Genomic DNA, 24,567 nt, shown 5'->3' with positions numbered 1-24,567 from the left:
ATGACGGGCAAAGCGGGCGCGGCGCTGGCCCCCAGCCTGCCCGGCAAGCCCAAGCCCGACGGCGCGGCCGCCGCCCCCGCCGCCCCGCCGCTGCCTCCGCCGCCCCCCGCGGCTGGGGTCAAGTCCAACTCTGGGCCCACCCCTCCCCGCTGCACCGGCTTCGGCATCCAGGAGATCCTGGGCTTGAACAAGGAGCCGCCGTCGCACCCTCGGGCCGCCCTGGACTCTCTGCCCGCCGGGCACCTGCTGGCGGCCCGCTCCGTACTCAGTCCCGCCGGGGTGGGCGGCGTGGGCATGGGGCTGCTGGGGGCCAGCGGCATCCCCGGCTTTTACACCCAACCCACCTTCCTAGAGGTGCTCTCCGACCCCCAGAGCGTCCACCTGCAGCCCCTGGCCCGGGCCCCCGGGCAGCTGGACAGCAGCCAGACGGCCAGCTCAGGTAGGCACGTCCCCGGTCCCCGGGGGCCCGCCGCGCCCCGCCAGCGCCGCCGCCCGCACCCAGCAGCCGCCCGCACCCGCTGTCCCTGCGGCAGGCCGCTTGCTCGGCGGCGGAAGGGAGATTTCGTTTCGATCCCGAGAATGAGGAGAAGGGCGGGCGGGACCGTTTTTTCCCCCGTCCGGGGTTGCGGCCGCGGTTTGATGGCGCGGTCCCGGGGGCCCGGCCTAGGGATGCGCAGAGCCCCGTTGGAGCCCCCGCGACCTCGTGTCGTTTGCCGGAGAACTGGGGATCTTTCGGCATCCTTTTCCTAGACGGCAACAGCTTCTCGCAACTCTGCCCGCAGGCCCCGTTCCGCGGCCGCTTCGGGTCCCCCCAGAGCGGCAGGCAGCAGCGCCGGACCCTGGCTCCGGGGCGATCCCCGGCTTCCCTCCGGCAGCGGCGCCCGTCCCGGGCCGTGCCCGTCGCCCCCGCCCGCAGCGCGGCCCGCCGAGCACGGGGCCGGGGCCGGGCAGGCGGCGCGGCGCCGCGGACAGGAGTGTGACCGGAGCGCGCATCGAAATACGGGTCCCTGATCCGTCCCCCGGTTGCTCCTTCGGGGTAAGGGCGGCGGCGTCCTGCCCTTAACACCCCCGGGCCGCGGCGTCCCCGGGGAGCCGGGGGCCGCGGATAGGCACCAGCTCCTCTCGGGGCTCGTTTTTGCTGGTAGCTCCATAAACCTCAATTTCTCTCTCCCCGCTCCGGTGTTTCTGCGGCGCAGTCCGGGATCCCCGGGCTGGGGCGGGCGGGCGCGGTTGCCCGGCCGCGCAGAGGGGGCTGCAGCTTTCCCGTTTTCCTACGGTTTGGTCGAGCTCGCCGGGCCCTGCGTTTTAGCAGCGAGGCGACAGCAGCCTCGGCAAACGACTCTGGTGGAGAGGGGCGAGAGCTAGAGCCCGGTCCCGGCCCGGAGCCTTCCCTGGCTGTGGCGTATCGCCCCGAGCTGCCCGCAGCGGATCGGGAGCGGCGCTGGGGCCGCGCTGGAGGGAGCGGCCGGCGTCGGGCCCCGTCCGTGGCGCGATCGCAACGAAATCTTCGGCCAGAGCCGGCGGAGGCAGCGGAGCCGGCGGGCCTGGCCCTACCCGGGAGGACTCCGGCGGGGAGCGAGCCCCAGCCCACAGCCGCTGCCTGTCTTTCCGCAGATTCCGAGGATGTCTCCTCCAGCGACCGAAAAATGTCCAAATCCTCCCTAAATCAGAGCAAGAAACGAAAGAAGAGGCGGCACAGGTAAGACAGAGGCGGCCACCCCGCCCGCTCCCGTCGCCGCAGTCCCCAGAGAACCGGCCACCGGCGGGGACGGCCGGCTCCGGCCTGGAGCAAAATATTCTTGCCGGCACCGGCCGCCGGAGCGCCCCGGCGGCTTCTCCAACGGGTGCTTCCCTTTATTCTTTCTCCCCGTCCAAATTAAATCGGATATGGAGAACGTGCCTATAGGGAGTGGGGGATTCGACCGCAGGTGTCATTTTATTTAATTTTTTCTGGCTGCGAATCCCGAGTCACAATCCTGAGCAGCCCATGAGCTGCGGTGGAATGCGGATCATCGGTGTTTGGAAGGGAATATCTTCAACCTGTCAGAAATAATAAAAACCGTTTCCAGCTCCACACAGAGCAGTCTTAATACTGGCTGTCAGCAAGACAGAATTCCTATCAAAAATTTAAATATTTTATTACGTAAAAAATAAATATTTTGCCAATAGATTAAATAGTGAGAATCAGAGACAGCCTGCAAAGGAGGTGAAGAAGGCTGGGGAACTGTTTAAGGAAACGAAGATCCACTTTGGATTTGGTTTCCTCCAAGCACGGTCAGGGTAACAGACTTTGCCTGACTTCTCCCACAGTTAAAATGGAGTTGGTTTGTTTGCGCTTTATACACAGAAACGAAAAATCCCGTGCTGGGTTCTGGCATTGCTGTGGCCAGAGGGCCGGGACAAAGGAAGGCCAAACCCCATCCACCGAGGGTGATTTAGGAATAATTAAATCAATCCTGCCACGATGCAGGAAAGGTGGATTAAAAGACGCTCCAGTGAAAGCTTAGCAGGTCGCGGGGTGGAAGGAGACCGACTATCCCAGGAGACATCCTGCTGCGTGTGCAACAGGAGGCTCGGTCTGGGGGACTCGTTTCCAAACCCGGGCCCCCTTCCCAGGCAAATGTTCCGAGTTTGGGTGCTCTGGAGTAAGTAAGAGTTCGTTTTCTTTGTGCTCCAGACAGGGCAGGGTGAGAACACAGCTGGGACTGGTACAGGTCCCGATCTGGATGGGAGATAGGAAACTAAATTCAGATTTGTTTTGTTTTCAGTTCTAGGCGGAAACAGACCTGCAATATTTGGCTGTAGTTGTATATTCTGTGCTAAAGAGTAAAGACCTCTAATTGTACCATGGAAGGGCTGGAAGATGACTGGCCAATAGCCTGCAAATAGCTGCAGGATAGAAGCACCAAAAGCGGGAGTGGGTTGTGAATTGCAGAAGGGACAGGGACTACCCGGGCATGGGCTAAAAAAGGAAAACTTCAGCTGAATGTTAGCAAAACCCTCCTGCCGGTGAGCCTGGACAGGCTTCTGCGCTCGTGTCGGAGGAAGATGGAGGGGAATGCTTGAAATTTAAACAGGATCAAAATTCGAATAATTTTTCCTGTGGTCCCAGAGAGAGAAAATACGTGATTCAGTGTACCTCTGCTGTCCCTAGAGTTCGCAGGTTTGTCAGAGTTGAAGAAAAACTGTTTGGAAAGAGAATGGATTTAAGAGTGAATTTAAAGAAGGGTCTGATTGCAGGCAAGTCCCCTGCATTTGCATGCTGCTTTTGTTAGTAATATTATCGATCCGGTGGAATCTTTTTCATTTTGTATAGCAGAGGATATTTCTGATATTTTCTGTTTATGCTCTCTGGAACTGAAAGGCTTTTCTGAAATTTGGATGTATTTTAGAAAAAGACTCTATTACCTCTTTCCTCCCGGGAGATACATGTTTCTTAGATTGATGGTAAATTTATATAAATTTACTTTACATAAGAGCTTCAATTCGTTTTTGGGTTGAGTTGGTGGGGGGGGGAGGGTTTGTTTGGGTTTTTTTGGTTTGTTTGTTTATTTGTTTTAATTTTTTGTTTGCTTTGGCTTTTCGTTGCTTTTTTGTTTTTGTTTTTATTTGGTTGGGGTGGGGTGTTTTTTTTTGTTTCCTTTGTTGTTTGGGATTTTTTTTGTCATTGCAGAATTGTTAGCTTTTATCAAAAATTTTGCTTTCTGTACTGGAGGAGTTGAAGGGTGGGAGTTTTAACCCTCAGGGATCGGAAGTGGTCCAAGACTTCTCATCCATCTGCTAGAGAAGGGCTTTCATCTGTCTCGGCTTTCCAGCTGCTGATTTTTCAATTTAGTTGTCCCAAACTGAGAACTGGCTGCGTGGAGGCGGGTTGGGCTGCTGCCTGCCCAGGGTGCTCCAGGAGGATTTCTAAAGGATAATGGGGTAATGCAAACTGGCAGGGAACAGCTAACAGGATATTGGAGTAGAAGCAGCCGGGGTAAAGGCAGAGGAAGGGAGGTGGTCCTGACTCTCATGGGGAAGGACTGGTGAAGAGTGGTGGGTTAGGGTGTAGAAAACCTTTGGGGAATTCGCCCAAAGACTGGGACTCAAGGTGAAGGATTATTTGCTCATGGAGTTTGAAGAGGCTAAGGACCAGCAGCTGGGGAAGGGCTCAGCACCTCTCCAGACAGGGTGCTGAGGAGATGCTGCTTCATCCCAGTGTGATGATCCTCACAAGAGGCAGCAGGGTCTGAGATCAGCTGCCATCACTGCGGGTGCTTGCTGCTGGGGAGACACTGTCTCCAGAGGCGAGTCCCTGAAAGGGAGCATGATTTGTAACTGTTAAAAATGCTGTCTTCTGGCATTTTCTGGTTCTCCTTTCACCCTGGCACTTGACCTTTTGTGCACAGATACACAGGAGGTGGGGAAAAGCTATGTGTTAGCCGGTTACCCAGGTTTCAGTGTTTTCAGTGTCCATTTCTCTGACTCTTCATCATCTTTGCTGCTTCTTGTGTTTTGATCAAAGAGTTTTACTCCCCTCAGGACAATCTTCACATCCTACCAACTGGAGGAGCTGGAAAAGGCCTTCAATGAGGCCCACTATCCTGACGTATATGCTAGAGAGATGCTGGCCATGAAAACAGAGTTGCCAGAAGACAGGATACAGGTAATCATATCTCTTGGACCCCCTTATTGTGCTGCTCTCAGCCATGTTCAATCCTCCGTGAAGAAAAGGTAGTGGCATGGGAAGGATGACATTCTTCTGAATAAACTTCCCCAGGCTGTCCACTCTCCTGCTTTTGATGGGTAGGCAGACAGATCAGGTATTCTTGGCAGATTTGTATTTGGTGTATGTATGTCAACATGTGCTGTGTGTGGTGTGTGGTACCAGTGATTTAGGGTGTGTGTAACAGAGGGAATCCCAAGTCAGAGAAGGACAAAAGGCATGCAAAAAAAAGATGACAGTGTTTCAAGGTCTTGGTAAAAGCAAGAAGAGAACCTCCCAGAGACCATGTCTGGGTGGGCATTGCTGAAGGGAAAGAGCTCATCTCTGCTCCTTTGGCCACAGAGGGATGCACAGGGATGGAGTGGGCAGCTAGCGCAGCTGTGGGTAGGATGCAGTGTTGGAATGATGGGTGAGTCCCAGTGAGATGTTTCCACCACATCTGCACTTTTACTGTATTTGCCTCCTCAGGTGACACTTCCCTGAAAGTTTCTGGGGATAATTTTTGGGTGGGGTTTTTTTGGTGTGGGGTTTTTTTTGTTGTTGTTGTTGTTGGTTTTTTTTCTTTTTCTTTTTTCTTTTTTCGTTAATCTGTTAAATTTTATTAAGTTAACAACTTTTAACATTAAGGTTTTAGCTGCATATCTGTCTTGTTGTGCTCCTGTGAGGAGGTAGAACACGGTGGTGTGGAATACCACTGCTGTGTGGTGACTCCTCCAGCAGGAAGGAGCAGCCTGAGCTGCAGGGCTGGGCCAGGACCAGCCTTTGGCATGCATTACAGCCAGATAGCTGGAGAAGACTTAACAGCTGCTGTTTACAGTGTGGGAGGCACACTGGACAGAGTTAACATGGTGTTCACAAGGGTGGGCTGCAGCAGCTTCTATTGCCTCACCTTACCCCATGGATTGCTCCCATCAGATTTCCACACAAGGCACAGGATTGTAATGGCCAAGCCTTGAGCAGGTGGAGTTCTGGTTTGCTGGAAGTTAACCTGTCCTGGTTCTCCACACAGTGGCACTGGCTGGCCTCTGTGACTAGTAGTGCATAGTAGTTTCCACAAGAGACATTGTCCTATGTGCCATGCAGTGTTGGGAGGGCCCTGGTTTCCCTGGTTCCTCCTTCTGTTCATCCCTCATGCATGCCCAGCACCCACCAAGCTTGTCTTGAGCTTCTGCTCTTTCTTTGCTGAAGAGAAGGCCCAGGAGGCTGCTCCCTTTTGGGTCTGCAATGTAGCTCAGAGGGCACCTAGCAGGATAATACTGATGCTGGGAGCTGCTGCAGTATGACCCTGTGCGGAGACAGGAAGATCCTCCAAAGCAAAAGTGTAGCCTTTTATCCCTCTGTCCTGAGCCCTCCCCACCACCCTTATTCTTGTGCTCAATCAAAAATGACATTTTTATAAAAACAACTCGTGCTTCTTATCCCACTGACCTGGCAGGACTCCTGCTGATCTAACAGCTTGCAGATAACCTGGGTGCTACTAGGATTTCCACCAGTCTTCAGAAATAATGACCCATCATCTCAAATCCTACCTGATGCATTAGGATTTTACTCTGAGAAACAAGCCCTGATGCTTTGCCTTTAAAAAGAGTGAAATGGATGGACGGTCACTTCTCCACTTGTGATCCTGTAGGACATCAAGTCAAGAGAGGAGAGACTGCTGGGAGTTTATTGTTGCCTACAGCCACCATTTGGTGCTGGGCTGGAAAGAAGATCCTTTGATTTCCCATAAAAGACCTTTTCAAGGAAGAGGTTCACCTAGTGGCACAGTGTTATGTCAAATTCCAGAGGCCCATTTCTCTGGCCAGGGCTGAGAGCACTCACTCTGTGTGAGGTGGAGTGAGATGTTGTGGCAGACAGTGTAGAGCTGACACAGCTTGTACGGCTTCAGCACCTGGAGTACCATTCTAGTGCTGAGTGTTTTAACTGATTTGGAAGTGAAATAGTGGGTAAAGTATCTTAGCTGTCACTTACTTGTCTGCCCTGTCATTCTGCAGCTGGCTAATGAACAGCTGCCTACTCTTCCTGTATTGCAGCTTTTAAGCCTAGGAGGGCTCCTTACTGTGACTCCTCTGCTCCTGAGATCAGATTAGGCTTGGACAGCAGAACACCCCAATGTATGGCTGTCCTGAACATCAGGTGTAACTAATGGCATGTGTATTCCAGAAAAACGTGATTGTGAATAACAGTTTTGCTGATCGTGAAAGGGGAAATAATGAGAAACAACAGAATTTCTGAAGCATTTGTTGAGCACCTTGCCAGGGTGAGCATCAGGCTCACACAGGAGTCCTGAGCACCACTGTTCTTTCCAACAGGTCTGCAATTGATTGTCTCTTACCACACATTCTATGAAATTTCCTTGTCCATATTTTTTGTGTGTGGCAAGCCATGGTAAGGTGATTCCCAGCTTCTTGATATTTTACCTCATATTCCTTTTCAACTTTGGACCTTTTTGTTATGAGCCTAACTCTTTACCCCTGGTTATAAACTTCATGTTCTTTAAATAAATCGAAGACATTTCTTCTCCTGGCTGTCACTTTTGGTTTTCATCATTGCTTAAGCAAGTTGCAAAGATCTTTCCTTAAATCATCCTTCATAAATCACATGCTCATCTCTTAATCCTGTGGTTGTACTTACAGGAAGCCCATCCTGTCTGTCAGCCTTCCTGGAGATAAGGGGCCACGTGCCTACAGCTGCATGCTGGGTGTGTTCACACCAATTTAGCTGGACTCATGGTCCCTTGCAGAAATAGACTTGAATTAGCACTGGTCTGCTTGTTTCCTTATATATTTCTATTTATCTTATTCAGTCACTTCAAACTTCTTTTAGACAGATTTTATTTTATGCTCAGGATTTTCCCTTCAGTGTTCTGGATTTCATATGGAATTTTGTTAACTTTGGCTAACAAGCATAATAACAGCCCTACCAGCTCTGACAGTGGCAAGAGGTGGATGCTACACAGGGCAGCTCTCTAGTGATACTGAGTACTTTGTCAGTCTCCTGGGATTCCGAATACATGTAAATATCTTAATATCCCATGGCAAGAAGTTCTGCAGCAGAACTGCCTGAGTGCAGTAAATCTTGCTTTGAATCTCTTTGCATAATTTAATGCCCCTTGGAAGAGACAGCTTACAATGAATTTTTCTCCCATCTTCATAATATTTATTATTTCACATCATTGCATTTTTTTCCTTGCATGAGTTTCCAGTTTTGCATTTTCATTGTAGCTTGCGGTTCCCCTCATCTTTCAGCAATGCTCTCTCCTTCCTGTAGGTCATTAATGAAAGTGTTTTCTAATATTGTTGTGAGCATCACATGTCGTGGACTCCTACAGCATTTCATGTGGCTTCCCATTGGATCCTCACCTAAGACTGATATCTACCCCTTATTTTCATTCATGGAATTATTTCTCAGGAGGGATTAGTCAAAGAGAAAGTAAATCACCTCTGAAATTTGATGTGAAAGTGAAATTCAAAGATGGCAATTGAAAGGATGATATATAGGAACTGTTTGCAGGTAAATCCTTCAGCAGGACACAAAAAATAGCCATCAGAGGCCAAAAAAAGTTACTGGTTTAAGAGAACATTGAATCTAGGAAAAAAATATTCAAACCCTCCATTTAAGGAGAAGATGAAAGTGTGTTTTTTTTTTTTTCCAAGGCAGACACACACTATGTGTGTCTTACTCCCACACTGAGCTGGCTGCTCCTGGAAGGAAAATGAGCATCCTCTCACTGGGTAGCATGGGAAAATAATTTTTTTCATAGTGAGATACTATGCACAAGTCAGATCAGATATCACTGTGGCCATTTTGCAAGATACTTGAAAAAGACCACATTAATCAATGTATTTGAAAGAATATTCATAGGAGTTGAAGTGCCAGACTGTTCTGTAAAATCCAAGAGAGGTAAGTAGATTCCTGTGGGAAAGTATATCCTTAATAAACATTATGAAGTATTAAAAATGTCCTGAGCCTGACAAATACTGCGACATCTGACTTAAATCGCTGTTTCTCATAACAAATCTCTTAAGTGTAATGTGTATATTTTAGATAAATTATCCCTATTGAATTTATTAATACTTAACAGTTCCAAACTTTGAACTGAGTAGTTACAATATTAAAGTTCAGTAACAGTTTGATTTGGGGATTATTGAAATGATTGTGTATTTTTGTCCCTAAAGTATGTCTCCTGCTGATCAAACAAATTGATTAATCAGTATTTAAAAAAAATAAGATCCTGACTGCTATTGTAGGGACATTATAGTCACCTTTTAAGGGAAGTAATCAATTTAAAAAGGTAATAAAACTGCTAAAATTTGTCAATTCTTGCTGGTAAAAGATTGTATGGTAATTATTGGATGACAAATTTTGAGACAAATAAAATTGCTCACATAAGCAAAAGAAATCCCGAGAAGAGGCTGGTGCTGTGTGTGGAGCGGGGGTTGTCTGTGCATCCAGCAAGCTTTGTAAGGTAGCTAAGAGGCCAACTTTGGCTAAAAACAAAACAAACAACTAAATCTCTAATTGAAAAAGTATTGGTTTAGCTATCAGATCATTTCACTGTGAAGTCCTTTAGGAGTTGAATAGGGATGGAGGAATCGGGAGGAGTAATCATTTAGAGGCAAGCAAGTATCAAGAGTATTTTGCAAGGACCTTCCTTCAGTTTTGCAAAAAGGTTCTCTGTTTAGAGATTACCATAATTTGGCAAGGCCTCAGGAATTACACACTGCACTGAGTGTGAGCTCAGGAGTGAACCCACTGAGTCCCCTCAAGAAACATGGTAGAAAGCATGATGGAAAAATTAGTTTTATGCAGCTTTAGCAGCCCTGGTTTCTTCCTCTCCTGCCAGTTTTTCCTGCTTGCTGCAGAGTGCTGAGGTCTGAATCCCATGGTGTAAGTATGGAATGCTGTGCTTGCTCCATGCAGCTGGTGACCTCTCCTGAATGTGTGCCTGGAATGGCTGCCAAAGCATTACCTGGTGCTGCAGAAAGTGGTGGTGGTGGATTTTCTTAGCTTTTCACTATTGCTCTAAGAAGTGAGGGCCTCTCTACTCTTGTTAAAATATTGGGTGAATCTCACACATACAACAGAGAAAGGCAGAGATAAGGCACACTGCCGGTGGGTTCCAGCTGGCATCTCTATACAGCACATTCACAGGGACCACGTAGCTGGAAGGAAATTACCAGAGTTGTTAAGGTTGTTGAGGTAGATTACCAAGGTGAAGGACAAGCCGAAAATGTTGCTGTTGTGCAAGCCAACCTTTTCAAAATATATATGTTTTAAGAGTCCTGCAAGCAGTTGATAATGAAACAGAGTTGAGCAGCTAGTGCTGGCTACCTTTGCCAATAATTAATGAGCACTGGGGCAAGCCATGACTGTGTGATACCAGATAAGAGTCATAAACTTCCCCTATGCTTCTAGAAATGTAGGAAGTATACATGTGAGAGTAATAAAACTAATCAAACTTAGTGGCTTACTGAGTATATTGTTATGAGTTTTTCTCATGGCATATGGTGCATCTCTGCCTCCATGTCTTTAATTGGTATGTTAGGAGTTCATCCACTTTTCTGCCTCTTCAATAACATGCTTGTTTAGTTGATCTAAATTCATATTCATTTCCATTTTTCAATTAAGAGTTGTTTAATTTGGCCCTTTCTCTAATGGATTGTTTTCATTACCCTTTATCTATGGCCTGTTTTCAGCCCATGTGCTAGAACTTCGTTTACAAGTTAATTACCAGAGCTGCAAACAGAGGGGCTGGGTGATGGGCAAGAGCAGGGACCCAGGCAAGCCTTTCCAAAGGGATTCCTGTCTGGAAAGTCTTACACTACATGCTTTTGGACAGAGAAAGAAAATGTGGCAGGAGAAAAGAAGGAAAATGGAGGGCTGGGAATGACACTTCAGCTTATTGAAGTTTGAACTCTCCTGCTTGTTGCTAGACCATGCAGATTGCCTCCTTATCTTGTGGGATTTTTACCCTGCTACAGCTGGGGCTGTTAGGTGCGGTTTTAAAAGGTCTTCTTAGTGCAGAGGTGGAGGTATAGAGTTATGAATATTTTCTTTACTCAGGCACTGCTTTATCCCTCTGTGTTCAGTCCCTGAATTGCCCTAGCCACTGACCAATTTTCTAAATGGGGCAGAAAAACAAATAAAACCAAACTTGCCTGTTCTTGCCTTCTGCTCTGTTCTTGCAAGATGTTTGTGGCTGTCCCAGGACACGGGACTGTGAATTTGATGTGCTCCTCCACAGTATTGGGAGGGAAACAGGGCTCTTTATGGTGACTCTGCTTGTTCTCCCCATCGTTTGGAGACGCTATCAGCAAGGGTCTGACACCTTCAAACATTGGGTCACACAAGTTCCCTGTGAAAGGAAAGACAGGTGGGCAACAAAATATGCTGAAGCCCATTTCTGTGGAGTGCCTTGGCAAAGGCTTTCCCCATTGTGTCCAAGAGAATCAGAAACAGCTCTGCAGGCATGATGCCAGGCTGTACCAACCCTTCCATGCATTCATCCCCCCATTTTCTTAACAGCAGTAGTTCAAGGCTAACACTTCTCTGAGTTAGCTTAGGCATTGCAGTTCCTCGATCACTTTAATTCTTCTGGAAATACTGTCCCAAATCTCTGTGCTGGGAACACTTGTATTCACTTCTTCATTTAAAGATGAACTTTCTTTTCTCTCCTCTGATACCACTGGGATTTTTCACAACTGATTTTTAGAAAACAATTGATCATCCCAGCAATTTCAGTAGTTAATTCCTCTCCAGCCTTATGACGCCTGGCAGAGGGAACACATGATGGCTGCATTCATGTTTTCCTTTAATGACCCTTTATTACAAAGTTTTCCTCCTTTCCTGGCTTTGAATAGAGATTTTTCTAACAGTTCAATAACACAGGCACTTTAGACACTCAGTTAATTTACTCTCCCCTTTATTTCTTAATGGATCTATTTCTCTCTGTAGTGTTTTTCTTTTACCCTGATAGATCTCACCAAGTTCTTCTGATTCTTCTCTGGAGGCGCAAACCTGCTCTCCTTTTCATTGCCCTTCTCTGTGGGTGTTCTGTGAGCCAGGTTTTGCCCAGGCACTGCAGAGCAGTCCAGTCCTCAGCAGACATACCAAGAACCTCAATCTCCACATGCACGAGGCCAGCAGGTCCTTCTGTGGAGCAGAAAAGAGGAACTGAGCTGAACAACACACCATTTCTGCAGTATCTTACAACACAGGTGCCTTCCAGAGGGCACTTCATCAGGGGCTGTGAAAAAGCATTAGGTGCTCTTCTGTCTACCCTGAGCGTTACTGTCCTGGGAGCAGCAGTGAGAGGTGTTCAGTTTAGGACCTGCCTGGTGTGAGAAGCACACTTTGCTCCCCACTTTCCCTCTCAGCAGGTATCTGGTGGGCTCCCAAATGTCTGAACAAAGGCAGAGCTGAAACTGTGGCTGCCACATTGTTATTGGAGCTTTCAGCTGCAGCTTTCTCTTCAAAATTGTAGCAGGGGAATGCAAGCCAAGCATTGCTTGTACCTGGTCTCCTTTCTGTGAGTTATATAAACGCTCTTGCCGTGCACATTGCACATTCATAAACATAGGTGTTACGTCCCTTCCGTGGCCTGGAAGTAACCTAGTGACTGACTTGTGCCTGGCTGTTGTAGATGATGTGCTACAACGTGGATAAGCAGCAGCACCTTGCCAGGCCAGGTTAGCTGGTACCCGTGTTGTTCAGGCAGGCCAGCACACACTGGCTCCCACTCGTGCCTCTGGGAAGCTCTGCTTCACCTGCAGCTTCGGGACCCACATGGCAAGATACTTTCTCACCGTGCTGCTCTTTCCTTTCTAAAGACACTGCTTGGCTCACCCAGAGCCAAGGGAGGGCTAAACTGTGAGTGTCGTTGAGAAAAAACTTCTTGGAAGGATCTAGCCATCCCATCCATGTGAACATGCATGATAAACACCTGTGCCAGACACTGCTCGTAGCCAGACATGCCAGTGATGTCCATTCCAAAGCAACTTGCTTTATGTCCATCACACCTTTCTGATATCTCTGGGTCCCTTCACTGCCAGCCTTTCAACTCAGAGTGCCCCATGATTGTCACTACAACGACTTTGTTATTTGTTATTTGACTGGATCAACTTCTTCAGATTATATGACGACCATGACTGAGACCCAGGCTCAGTGTTTAAGTGGCAACTAAGAGGAGGTCCCGGCCCGAGACACCTGGGACTGTGCTGCGAGCTCAGATGTGCTGTCCTGGTGTGAGCAGCATTCCCAGACAGCCTGCGAGTCACCAGCTGTGAGGTCACACCATCAGCTGTGTGTGCCCGAGCTGGTGGTGTCGGCTGCAGGCATCAGCAGCACAGCTGCAGCCAGCGCCGGGAGCATCAGTTTTCTGGAGCTGGAAGGCGACCTGTGAAAACCCCTGGAGCGGTGAATTACCCAAAGAAGGTTAAGGGTACGCAGCTGAGGAACAAGTAGAGCCAGGAGCAGACATGTGGTAGGAGTACAGTGCTGAAGGCTCACCCAAGCTGGTGCATGGAAACTGACTACATCTTACAGTATTTGATAAAATTTCATGCTTGTATAGATATCTTCCAGCTAAATCTTCAATGCTTCGTGGGTGCAGTGGATTGGTGAGCATGTTTTGTACCCCTTGGGGACTTTGTAGACTGTCCCTATGCATGTAGGGGTGGGCTTGAGAATTATCTCAGGGAACAGTGGGCACCAGTAGTACGACAGACGCCATCTCTTACTGGTGCACAGCCTCTGGTGCCTATGTTTTTTTTCTGGAGAAGGTCAGAGAGCACCTTTACCCTTTGCTCAGTGTCTACTGATGCAGGGCAGGGCACCACGGGTCTGACGCTGGCATGCAGGGGGCAGTCCCAGAGCACAGGCAGTGCTACACAGCCTCAGAGGAATGCTGGCATCCCATGGTCTGATTTCAGGGCCCATTGAAAGGCGTCATGAAGGGGATGTGACATTTCTCCTCTGACTGTCCTGACTCATCTTCTCTAGCATGAAAATGCTAATGCGGTGTGCGCCTGCATGATTACAGAGTGCATTACATACGGATGTTTAGGAAGATCTATGCTAAGGTTTCCTCTGTGCTAAGGGCCTGCAGAGCAGTGTTAGTGGGGGAAAAGGTAAAATGCAATAATTCAGGCTGGATAGCGGCTTGGTTAATGGAGTCAGGTGCCATGATCGCCTAAAAGATGGATGTGCACTCTCACCATTTGTGACAATGACAGATGTCCTCCTGGGTTTGAGTGGATTAGGATGATGACTACACTCTCGTCAGCTTGCTTGTGACTATCATGCTTCTGTGACACTGATGTTTTTCTTGTTTTCCACTCAGCGTGTTAGGAAAAGAGGAATTTGGGTGCTGATCTGCCCGGTCCCAGCATATGGGAGCCTGTACTGTAGTGCCAGCTAAGCTACTGGTCAGGAGGAACTACAGTGTGGCTGTGGTGAAGTCAGTGTCTCAGAGATGCATTTGCTGTGCAGATGTGATGCACAGACTGAGTGTGTGCTGAACCACTGATCTCACTATACTGACCCAGCACACCATGTGCACACTGGTTTTTCTTTGGGGAAGATGGGATCCCTGCAGCAAATGAAGCTCTTTGTTTTTGAAAGGTTACAAGAAGTGGAAAAACATGTTTCCACGTGAGGCCAGGTGAAAACCTCACATTTACCAAGGGAACGCAGTTTAAGACTTATTTCCAGGTCAAGTGGGATTTTATAGCTTTGGTTGCATAAGTCAGATAAATTGCAACAAACAGTTATTCTTGGCCCATGTAGTGCTTTTAAGAGGAGGACTCAGAGACAGGCCTAGCCTGCAGGACTGGTGGCATGGTAATATCAAGTATATTTTTGCTAGATTAAGCCCATATTCAATTAATGCCCTGTGCTCTTTTAGCTTAGAGGAGACCCAAACTTGGATGCACCATCACATCTTCACTCAAGAGGGATGAGTGCTGTCTCACAGCTCATCTTGTATCTCTGGCTGGACCTGTTAGCCAAGTGGGTTGGACACAACTTCAGCTATTATCAGGAAGGGCTCTTACTATATTGTGTATATGAATTGCTCCTTTAAAAGGTTCAGCAAGCTCTTTCCCAGTGTTTAGCAAGAAGAGGGATGATGAGTCCTGCAATCAGCCATGCAGCCCATGTGCAACCTTTACTGCTCTCATTTAACTTCATAACCACTTTACACCAGCCATAGAAAGTGATGTCACTATAAACAGTACCAATAACTTTGATGTTGCATTTGAAAAGACAGTAATAAACTGTTTCCAGGCTTACACAAGTGGTGTAGTCTCCACCAGCAGTCAGGAAGCATTTCTGTAGTGATTGCTAAAAGGGAGGGATTTGAGGAAGCCCCAGGGCACAGGCAGACCTCATGCTCTCCTGGCAATCCTTTATACAGCCCCAGTACTAATGGGTATGGATGGGGACACGCTCCAAGCAGGGTAAGAGGCCATTCTTTACAGTGTTCACATTTTCAGATTGAACCCATCCAGGGCCGCAGTTCCTGTCTGATACGAGGATGAGGAGACCACTGCTTTTTTAGAGGAGGTTTTCTTTTTGACCACTGTCATTGTTAAGTTTTGGGTTGGAGAGGGAGAAGGTAGAAAAGGGAGAGGTGTAGTTGTCAGGAGAAACTGGGTACTGAGATGGCACCAGGCCCCGGAGGGCAGCTGGAGGGGTTGTCTGGTCCGCAGCTCGACCTCCCGAAGCGCTTCACGTGGGGAAGTGACAAAGAACACGCACCTTGTGCCGGGGAGGTGCTCTCAGCGTGACTCTGGGGGGCTTTGGGATTTTAGGGGCTGTTTTTCTTGGGGGAAAAGCAGCTGCTCCCTGCAGCCTGGCAGCCGCGTGTGCTGGAGTGTCTGTGTGTCCGTGTCGGTGTGTCCGCAGGCGCGGACGTGCGTCTGTCCGTGGCCATCTAGTGGACACTCAGCTGGGACCGGCCAGTGCTCCATAAACCTGGCTCCCTGAAATGCTCCTCTTGGAATTTAGAGTGCTACATCAAAGGCAGTATGAGAGATTTCTTGAAGCAAAATGTCCCTATAATCAAGCCTGAGATTTTCCTTTAATAGATGAGGAATGCTCGGGCAGAGTGTATATATATATATATATATATATATATATATATATTTCAATATCAATTCTCTTGTCTTTGTACTCTAGCTTGGAAAGTAGCTGCCAAGAAAATGTGTGCTACCAGTGGAAAATTTTAGGTTGAAACAAAGCAGAAACAATACACAGGAACACCACAGATGTTTTAAAATTTCCCTTTGCTAATTCAGATTTCTGAATTATGGCGAACCTCAGGGAGACTTCTCTCTTTAGCAGACAATGTTTCAGGCACTGGTTAGGTAAACAAACTAATATGATGAATGTGGATAACAAGGATGTGTCAAGTGTCACATCTCCTTGCAAAATGAGAGATTTCTCCTCCTACAATTTGCTCTTCTGCATCATCAATTATCTGAAGAACTATCAGTTGTCATTTGTGATTCAGAGGAGAAAACTGTCGAGATTATCCTCCCCAGTCTTGACTCCAAAACTCTCACTCCAAAACCCTTGTATCCTTCTAGTCAAGTACAGAGTGGCTGAACTTCTATTGCTTTGGGCAGTGGGCACTGGAGGTGAGAATTAGGTGATGATTAAATTTATAAACATTCCCATTTATAAAGCTTTGCAATATTGCAAGACAAGCCTGTCCACTTTTCTCCATTGTCCATTTAGGACAGGCTTCCTGGAACAAGCTTCCCAGCTTTCACAAAGGCTGTTTGTGTGAAAATAAAGAGGTGTGAAACTTCTTGGGGTGCAACACATTGGTCCAAAAGACACTTCTGCACATCACATCGTGACAGCTTTGCCCAAACATGACATGCTTCAGTCTAAAGTTAATCTGAAGGTTTCACCACTGCCCATGAGATGTGGAAGCAGAAACAATTTTCACCATACCCTGGGCTGTGCAAGAGAGAGCCAGATGAAAACAAGTGCGAAGGAAGGGGCACGGTACAGAGCAACGTCAGTAAAGCATTTCACAAAGCTGAGCCAATCCATGGGGTGGGAAGGGGCAAGAGGAAATGCGGACAAACCTAGACGTTGTTTGAATCAGACCAAATCTTACAGAGTCAGAGGAAGCTGTAGAGTAGGTATCTCCAAACAAGGACAATAAGCAGCCAAAGAATACCAAAGCCACAAGAGGTGTGTAAGGTGAGTAAAGTGCAAGGGTGAAACCTTCTCCCAGAAAAGTGAGACGCCAACAATAAATAACTGCATATTGGGATGTTGTGACTGATGTACCAACACAGCTGAAAATACCTCTGAATTACTAAAATCACCACACGATTCAGCTCAGAATCAAGGCATGTGAAAATTTTGGTTACATATTGATAAATTTGAAGAAATCACTGAGATCTTCTTGTGAATGAAAGCCCCACTGATGGAGCCATCTGAATGATGACAAAATCATGAAAACAGGACATAGGGAACAATCCTGCCGATCTGAAATGGCACGAGGGCTGCCAGTTCCTCAGAACGAGCTTGCGACAGCGATGCTTGACTGGGATCTGATCCCAGCAATACTCAGTATTCAGCACCATTGGTTTCACTTAATTTCATCCCTCAGGTGAAGAGATGGTTCCTGCTATTACAGTAAGATGGTCAGTCTTCCTGATTCCTGTTCTGCTGAACATTCTGGCGTTTCAAACTTTAATTTTTCCTAGTCAAAACCAAGAGGAAATTCCTAACAAATGACAAAAATTGGTTTTGGAAATCTCAGAATGATCTTACTGAAATGTTGATGCAATTTTTATTTTCTCATTTGGCTTTAAAGCATAGATTTTGCATGTCTTAGGCTGAGATTAAAATAGAGCATTCAGAAGAAAGCTATAGATAATTTTGATTACACTTCCACCCTGCTAGACACAGTTTTTCCTATGTGATTGAATCAGCATTTTTTGATTGAAGATTTTCTACCAGCTCTAGTCAAAATTGGGCTGCCAGCTGGCAAAGCTTCTGCTGCCTCCAGTATTTGAATAACACTGCCATGGAGAACGGGATGCTCCAGGGTAGCAGGTTTAGTGGCAGTGGGCTGTGCTGGGGCAGGCTGGGACCTGGCCAGGGAAACGGAAGAGGAGCATGAGGCGTGCGGGAATATGATAGAGGCATCGAGGCGAGAGGGAAGAGAAAGGGCAAGTGGAAGAAGCACCAGTAAAGAGGCACCTGCAGCTCTGCACCCTGTGCTCTGGGAATGGGAGGACTGCACGACCTGGAGTGAGACCCTCTGCCAGCATCCTGCTGACTGCACAGCCAAGCAAACCCACGTTTCACACAGGCGTGGAGGAGAGGGTGAGGAGAGGAAGCTCTGCATTCCTGAGGGTCTTTGCTTAGGCCCTGGAGGATTTGCAACCACCCGCAGCCCAGGGGTTACAGATCAGCAGCAGTATGAAAGTGTAAATCAGACTGGTTTATCATGCAGAGGAGCTGATGTGGTGAAGCAGCCTCCTTCCTTTGCCTGGTAAAATCCTCTCTGACATGCACAGAGTGTCTTCTGCTGGGGGAAGCTGGGATCACAGCCAGTGGGACCACCACCCCACGCATTCCACAGAGCAGTCTGGGGGAGCAGGCTGGCTGTGCTCCTGGGAATGGCCAGCGGTGGCTGTCATCAGTCACCCACCCACCTGCCTACCCTGCAGCTCTGTCCCTACCCTAAGGTTTCAGTGCTGGGCAGTTCTTCTCTGCACAGGTAGAAGAGATGATATTAACTTGCCACCTGACACCAGGACATCCCTCTGTGACATCAGTCTTATGGCCCCCATGGAAAAGCTGGGGGACTGGCACAGACCCCCAGTGTTCCCCACTGCAGCTTGAGCCACCCCACAGCCATGAGTAGTGGGGACAAGAGAGGGTTAAGCTGTCAGCTCTGTAATGTTAAACAGGTGTCAAAGGCACCTCCATATATCTGCAGATTGAAATCAAATTCTTTGCAGTATAAAAAGATAAATTACCCAGGCGATTCCCGCCTCATCCCACTCATCAGGCCAGCGCCAGACGGCAAGCAATTTTTTTTTTTAATGTGCTAACGACCTAATCAAGCAATCAAGTCGGAGAAGATTGCAGAGTGACCCCGAGCATCCATCTGCCAGCGAGACCCCGACATTCATTTCCATTCTGCCGTGTACTTTCCGGGAAAGGGAGGGAAAAAAAATAGAAAAGAAAAAAAAAAATCCTAAACAAATTAACACCCAATTTTCTGTGAGTCTAATTAGTTAAATGAGGAGGTGTTTGGGGTGTCCACGGGGAGGGAGGGACTGCCTCTCGGAGAGGGGCCTGGTAACTCCATGGCATTAATTAGCGCAGGTCAATGGCGTGGTTCCCTGGGGACCAGCTGCTTTAATTTCCCGTGATATTTCAGTGCCTGAGGCCTATCGATTCAAACTGAAATTAACTTATTTTTCAATCAGGCCTGGGCTGCCCCTGGGGCTGACTCTTCCTTTGCCTCCTTCTGAATAGACCTCAAGCAATTTTTCATCTAAAGCTGATGCCTCTGCTTTGGGGGGGAAAGGGAGGGGAGCCGGGGAGGGAGGAGGGCGAGGGAGACAAGAGGAATGGAAATCAGAGAGAGAGCACTAATAGATTTCTGCGAGTATCACCCCCTCCCTGCCTTGCTGCCCGCCTCTCTGCTCACTGCCCCCCAGGTCACAGCTCAGAGATTATTCTGCCAATTTTCTGAGAAGATGAGGGGTTTTTCAAGCTGGGAATTCAGGGCAAAGCGCATAGAGCAGCTTCCCCCTTCTTTAGCACATCCGCCCCCATCCCAGCCCTCCCTGCAGGCACTGCTGCCTGCAGCCCTGTACCGCTGCTCAGACACAGCAAATAATAAAAGAAAATCCCAGGCACGAGAGCCAAAAGCCACTAGAAAAAAGATGTTGCAATGGCAAATTAATTACATCCTGTGGAGAGGGATGGGACCTGTTTTCACTCTGGGCCCTTGCCACTCCTTCAAGAGAGGGAGGGAGAGATACCCAGCGTCTGTTGCATGGGGGAAGAGGTTGTATTGCCTTTAGGGATAAACATCCACCCACCTGCTTTCATCATGCTGTGGAAACACATGTCTGTTCCTGCATGGGAGGGGGCCTGGCATGCCTTCTCCATGCACAAAAACCATGTTCCTCCTTGTGGCCTGCTCCAGGTTTGGTTCCAGAACCGCCGGGCCAAATGGCGGAAGAGGGAGAAGTGCTGGGGCAGGAGCAGCGTGATGGCTGAGTACGGGCTCTACGGTGCCATGGTGCGTCACTCCATCCCGCTGCCTGAATCCATCCTCAAGTCTGCCAAGGATGGCATCATGGAGTCCTGTGCCCCTTGGCTCCTGGGTAAGAGAACAGCCAACTTCATGGGGAATGGCTAATGGGTAGAGACAGGGGCATGCAAGGAAGAAATCAGTCATGTTGAAAATAGGTGAAGAGCAGCAGGGCAAGGTCTCCCCATCCTGTCGCCTTTGATACCTCCATCTGTCAACCCTTGTCAATAGGGTTTGACCACTCATCCCAAATTCCTGCTGGACTTTGGAACATGACCTGCAGAATCTGTCTGGGAGTCAAATTTGCCCATATGCTCAGGCTGGTGCTAGCCTTCACTTCCCATGGCTCAAGCATCCTTCATGCCCAGCTCTGGAGCAGGGGCTCCAATTCTTGCCCAAGGCAGGAAGTCATCCCAGTCTCACTCCTCCAGCCTTGTGATGCTGGATAGGGTGCTAGGATTCCCAAATGCTCTGTCTTTGCCCAAGTTTCACTTTTTTTTTTTTTTTTTGCAGACATGGAGGTAGCAGCTACCCTGTCACACTCCTTCTCTTTGCTTCCCTCTTTCTGACTTCCCAAGCTGGCTCTGCCCCAAAATTAGTGTCTGGCATCTTGACGATGGGCTGGCCTGTCCTTCTGTCTGTATGAAATGCAGAGAGGCAAAAAGGTGGTTGTGGTTTGATAGAGAAATAGAAATACCCCTCCTAATGAGGGATCTCCCTCCCCAGCCTCGGTGAAACTCAGGCAATTATGCTGCTTTCTGAGACCCCCATCTCCATGCAGAAACAAGTTAGCTTCAGGTTCACAGGGAGAAATGAAGGGGAGAGTAATTACAGACCTTTGGGACCAGCCACAGTCTGCAGATGCTGGGCTGTCCCGGCCGGCAGCTGCCTTGCCTGGGCTGCCCTCGCGCGGGGGCCAGAGCGAGTGGCTCGCCGTGACTGCTGGGTGAAGCGAGGGTTTCTGCTTTTCCTTAATTCTGGCCTCTCTTTATCTTTGCTGTTTTCAGTTCAAGATGGCTTTCCCATGCCCAGGCGCTTTTCTAAACCCGAATACCAACAATTCTTTTTAGGGATGCACAAAAAGTCTCTGGAGGCAGCGGCTGAGGCGGGGAGGAAGACAGAGGTGGAGCGCCAGGCCCTGCCCAAGCTTGACAAAGGTGACAAAGAAGAAAGGGGTCCTGATCCCAAAACCACCATTTCCCAGGAGGAACTGAGAGAAAACAGCATTGCTGCCCTCAGGGCCAAAGCTCAGGAGCACAGCACCAAAGTCCTGGGGACCATCGCCGGGGACACACCAGCCCCAGGCAGGAAGCCGGAGACAGGGGAGGAGGCGGCAGTTGCAGAAGATGAGAGACAGACAGAGAAGTTGAACTCATCGCAGAAGGAGGAGAAGTTGATCTAGGGAGAAGAGAGGTGGCAGAAGCCAACCCCGACAGACGCTGTGTCCTCTGGGGGCCACATTCCCCTTTGGACTGCCAGGTGTCCCTGGCCACCCCTGCCAGGGAGAGGGGCCCTGGTCTCTGTGTTTGGGGCTGCCTGGCAGGGGTGCCCACTGCCTGCTTCCCTTGAGCACACCCCTGCCCCTCGCTCCTCCACCCCACCAGGCCTTCCTCACCCCCCCACCCCCTCCTTTTGGGGTACTGGGAAGTGTCATATCATCACTGCCACCAATGACACTAAGGTTCTGGTCCTTTCAGCCTCATGACTGGCTCTGGGGCTTTCTCCTTGTGCTGCAGCCCCAAACCCCATTTGCCATACTGAAGCAAGCCCATTCCCTGCTGTCATGCCTCTCCTTGGTGCACATCTCTGCCCAGTGCTGCCCAAGGCCCTTCCCCTTGCGCCCTGTCCCACTGTGCCCCGGGCAGACATGCCACCTTCTGCTGGCCATCACCTCTGCCTGTGGCCCAGGCTTCAGCAGAACAAGCCCATGGCAGTGCTTGCATGAAATGACAGCCATCTGTCTAGGGTGGTTTGCACCTTCCACCCTTCTCTCCCTGCCCAGCACTGAGTTCTGCTGGGAAAGGAATGCAGCTTAAAGAGGAGTTATGTTTTGCCTCTCTTTGGCAGGGAGAGGCAGATTTAGGCACGACACCCTGGTCCCACCTGGCACCCTGAGCTGACCCCAGCCCATTTCACTGGCTCCTGCAGGGCTGGGCAGTTGGGTCTGACTCTGCCCTAAACACCAAAACCCTAAACCCCTGCAGAGGGGATGAATGGTGAATTTATTTATTGAATACATTATTCCAGGTGAGACAAAAACATCCACCTAATGTATTTATTGAATTAAATTTATCCAGGTCACTCTCTGAGTGTTAAAGGGAATGACAGCCATGCACATCCACCCCGATACACCCTGTAGCGTGTACATGCATCCCATAGGAGCACACGCAGACCCGCACAGCCAAACTGACTCCATGGTACCATCACCTTCCCATCCCAGTAAAGCACTATTCCCCCTCCAAAAGCTGTAGGACAGTGACTTCCAGGTGACCCTTTCTGTCCTGCTTTCAGCTGTGAGAGCCCTTTCCCCAGAGCTACTGTTTTTCTTCCATCAAAGGGTTAAGCCCAGTCATCCAACCCCTGTTTGTCTTTGTCCCCTGGTCGTTTGACGTGTTAGATGATAGCCCATGGAGTGTAAATAATGTATATACAGTGAGAAAATAATTCAGTATTGAGGTGTTTGAGATATGGAGCTGTAACAACTTCTAGTCATCCAGCATCTGTGATTTATGTGCCATTTTCTGTAAAGATATGAAGAAGAATAAAACTAAACAGGAATATTGTGTACGAGTCCAGTCACCAATGTTCAGAAGGATGAGTTCAGCCAAAACTGAGAAGGAGCTGGATGCCATGCTGTAGCCAGAGAGAGGCAAGAGATCCAAAGCAGCCCAGAGGTCTGCACTTTCCTCCCCACCGAGGCATGGAGGAGATGGGGCTTGGGTCTCCCTCTGCAGTGAAATACAAAACTGAAAGGGGTATGCTTGTACTTGAAGCAGAAGTTACAGTATGCAGCTGGTGAGAGAACAAGTCACTTCAGCATCCAGAGCAGCCCTGGTGCTTTGGGTCATCCCATATTGCATGTGCCCTGGTGTCAGAGAATTGGACAGACCTCCAGGCAGACTCAGCCTCTGCCAGGAGCAGGTTGCAGGGCCCTGCTGGCCTGAGGAGCTGAGGCAGCAGCCAGACACTGCAAGTGCAGGGGAGCTGGTTGAGAGGAAAGGGCACCCATGCCAAATTGAGAGCAGTGGAAGCCTATTCTGGGTTACCAGGTGTAGCGGGTTTAGTGATGGCCAAACACCAATGACCCACTAGAATTATTTACTCATTTCCTGCTGAGAGACATGGATTAGGAGGAGGCCAAAACAGTCTCAAAACTGTAAAGGGTTTAAAGAAAACTTTATTAACAGAATTTAAAAAAGAGTAGTAAGAAAATCAGAATAAACCTTCAGAACACTTCCCCTTCCCCCACACCCTCTTTTATTTCCCACTGACAATGTAAAGAGACAAAATCTGGGCCTTTCAGTCAGTTTACCACCTCTAAAATAGTCTTTCTTCAGTTCTCTTAGGGAAAGGAGTCTCTCTTGCCATGCCATGGAGACTCCTCCACAAGAAACAGTTCTCTCATGATTTTTAATTTCCATGAATAGCAGCCACCCAGAAATCTGAAATCACAGAGTCCTCCCATCTCTTGCAGCCTTCCCACAGCTGCAGTCATGGGCCATGTCAACTTATGGATTATCCTCTATATTAAGGATGAGCTGTTCTAGCATAAAAGCAAAAGTTCTTTTCATCCACCTCTGGGAACAGAGGTTTTCTTCTTTCTGTTCCTGGGTCAAGGTTTCTCATCTCTCTCTGTTCAAGATTCCCAGTGGATCACAGCTGAGCGACAATTGCTTACTTCAACAATGGTACCTCTGCTCACGGCGGTGGTTACAGTGCTACATCCCCCCAGTGCATTCCATGAGTTACAGGGAAAAACCAAAGTCTGATACATCAAACATATCTTCACCATAGCCTTAGTGTCTTGGTTTGAAAAGACAGGTATCTGCTAGGGAGAGGTGGGCCTCTCTAGGAATGGGGAATTCCAATCCCTTCCCTCCGTGTTATAATTTGGAAGATTAAAAAAACTTTTCAGTCAGAGCTATGGGGAAAGGAATAACAGTCCTTTACTAGTAAATATAACAGGACAGACAAACAACAACAGCAATTATAATAATAATAAACAGAACCAAGAACCCCGAGGGCCTTTGTCTCACAAGTCCCAGGCAGTGTGATCTCTTGGGACCCCAAGAGCACCAAGCCGAAACGGAGAAAACTCCAGCACTGATGGCTGGAAAAGGTGGGTTGTCCCGGCAGGCAGGGGGTGTCCCGGCAGGCAGGGGGTGTCCCGGCAGGCAGGGGGGTGTCCTGGCAGGCAGGGGGGTGTCCCGGCAGGCGAAGTGAGCGGTGCTGGAGAAGCCGCGGTGGCTGGACCCGGGCTGACCCAGCTCCAGCAGGGCCGGCGAAGAGCTCTGAACTCCCGGGCGCTCCAACAGATGATAGAATTCCCAGG

The 24,567-nt window shown here is 48.8% G+C and overlaps 1 protein-coding gene across 2 annotated transcripts; it reads left to right on the top strand.

Annotated features, from left to right (window-relative positions):
- On the top strand, positions 1–22,702 carry VSX2 (visual system homeobox 2). Of its 2 annotated transcripts, none has more exons than XM_040066906.2 (5): positions 1–439; positions 1,615–1,699; positions 4,525–4,648; positions 19,908–20,088; positions 21,086–22,702. In XM_040066906.2, the coding sequence occupies exons 1-5, from the start codon at positions 1–3 to the stop codon at positions 21,415–21,417; spliced, it is 1,161 nt and encodes a 386-aa protein (XP_039922840.1). In that variant the 3' UTR covers positions 21,418–22,702. The 2 variants fall into 2 exon arrangements, with proteins under 2 accessions (XP_039922840.1, XP_039922839.1); XM_040066905.2 differs by having other exon boundaries at positions 21,023–22,702.
- Positions 22,703–24,567: the final 1,865 nt, after the last annotated feature.

This window comes from Hirundo rustica, chromosome 6 (genome assembly GCF_015227805.2).
Source record: "Hirundo rustica isolate bHirRus1 chromosome 6, bHirRus1.pri.v3, whole genome shotgun sequence".
NCBI classification, from domain to species: domain Eukaryota; kingdom Metazoa; phylum Chordata; class Aves; order Passeriformes; family Hirundinidae; genus Hirundo; species Hirundo rustica.
This window is presented reverse-complemented; position numbering and strand designations above follow the sequence as displayed.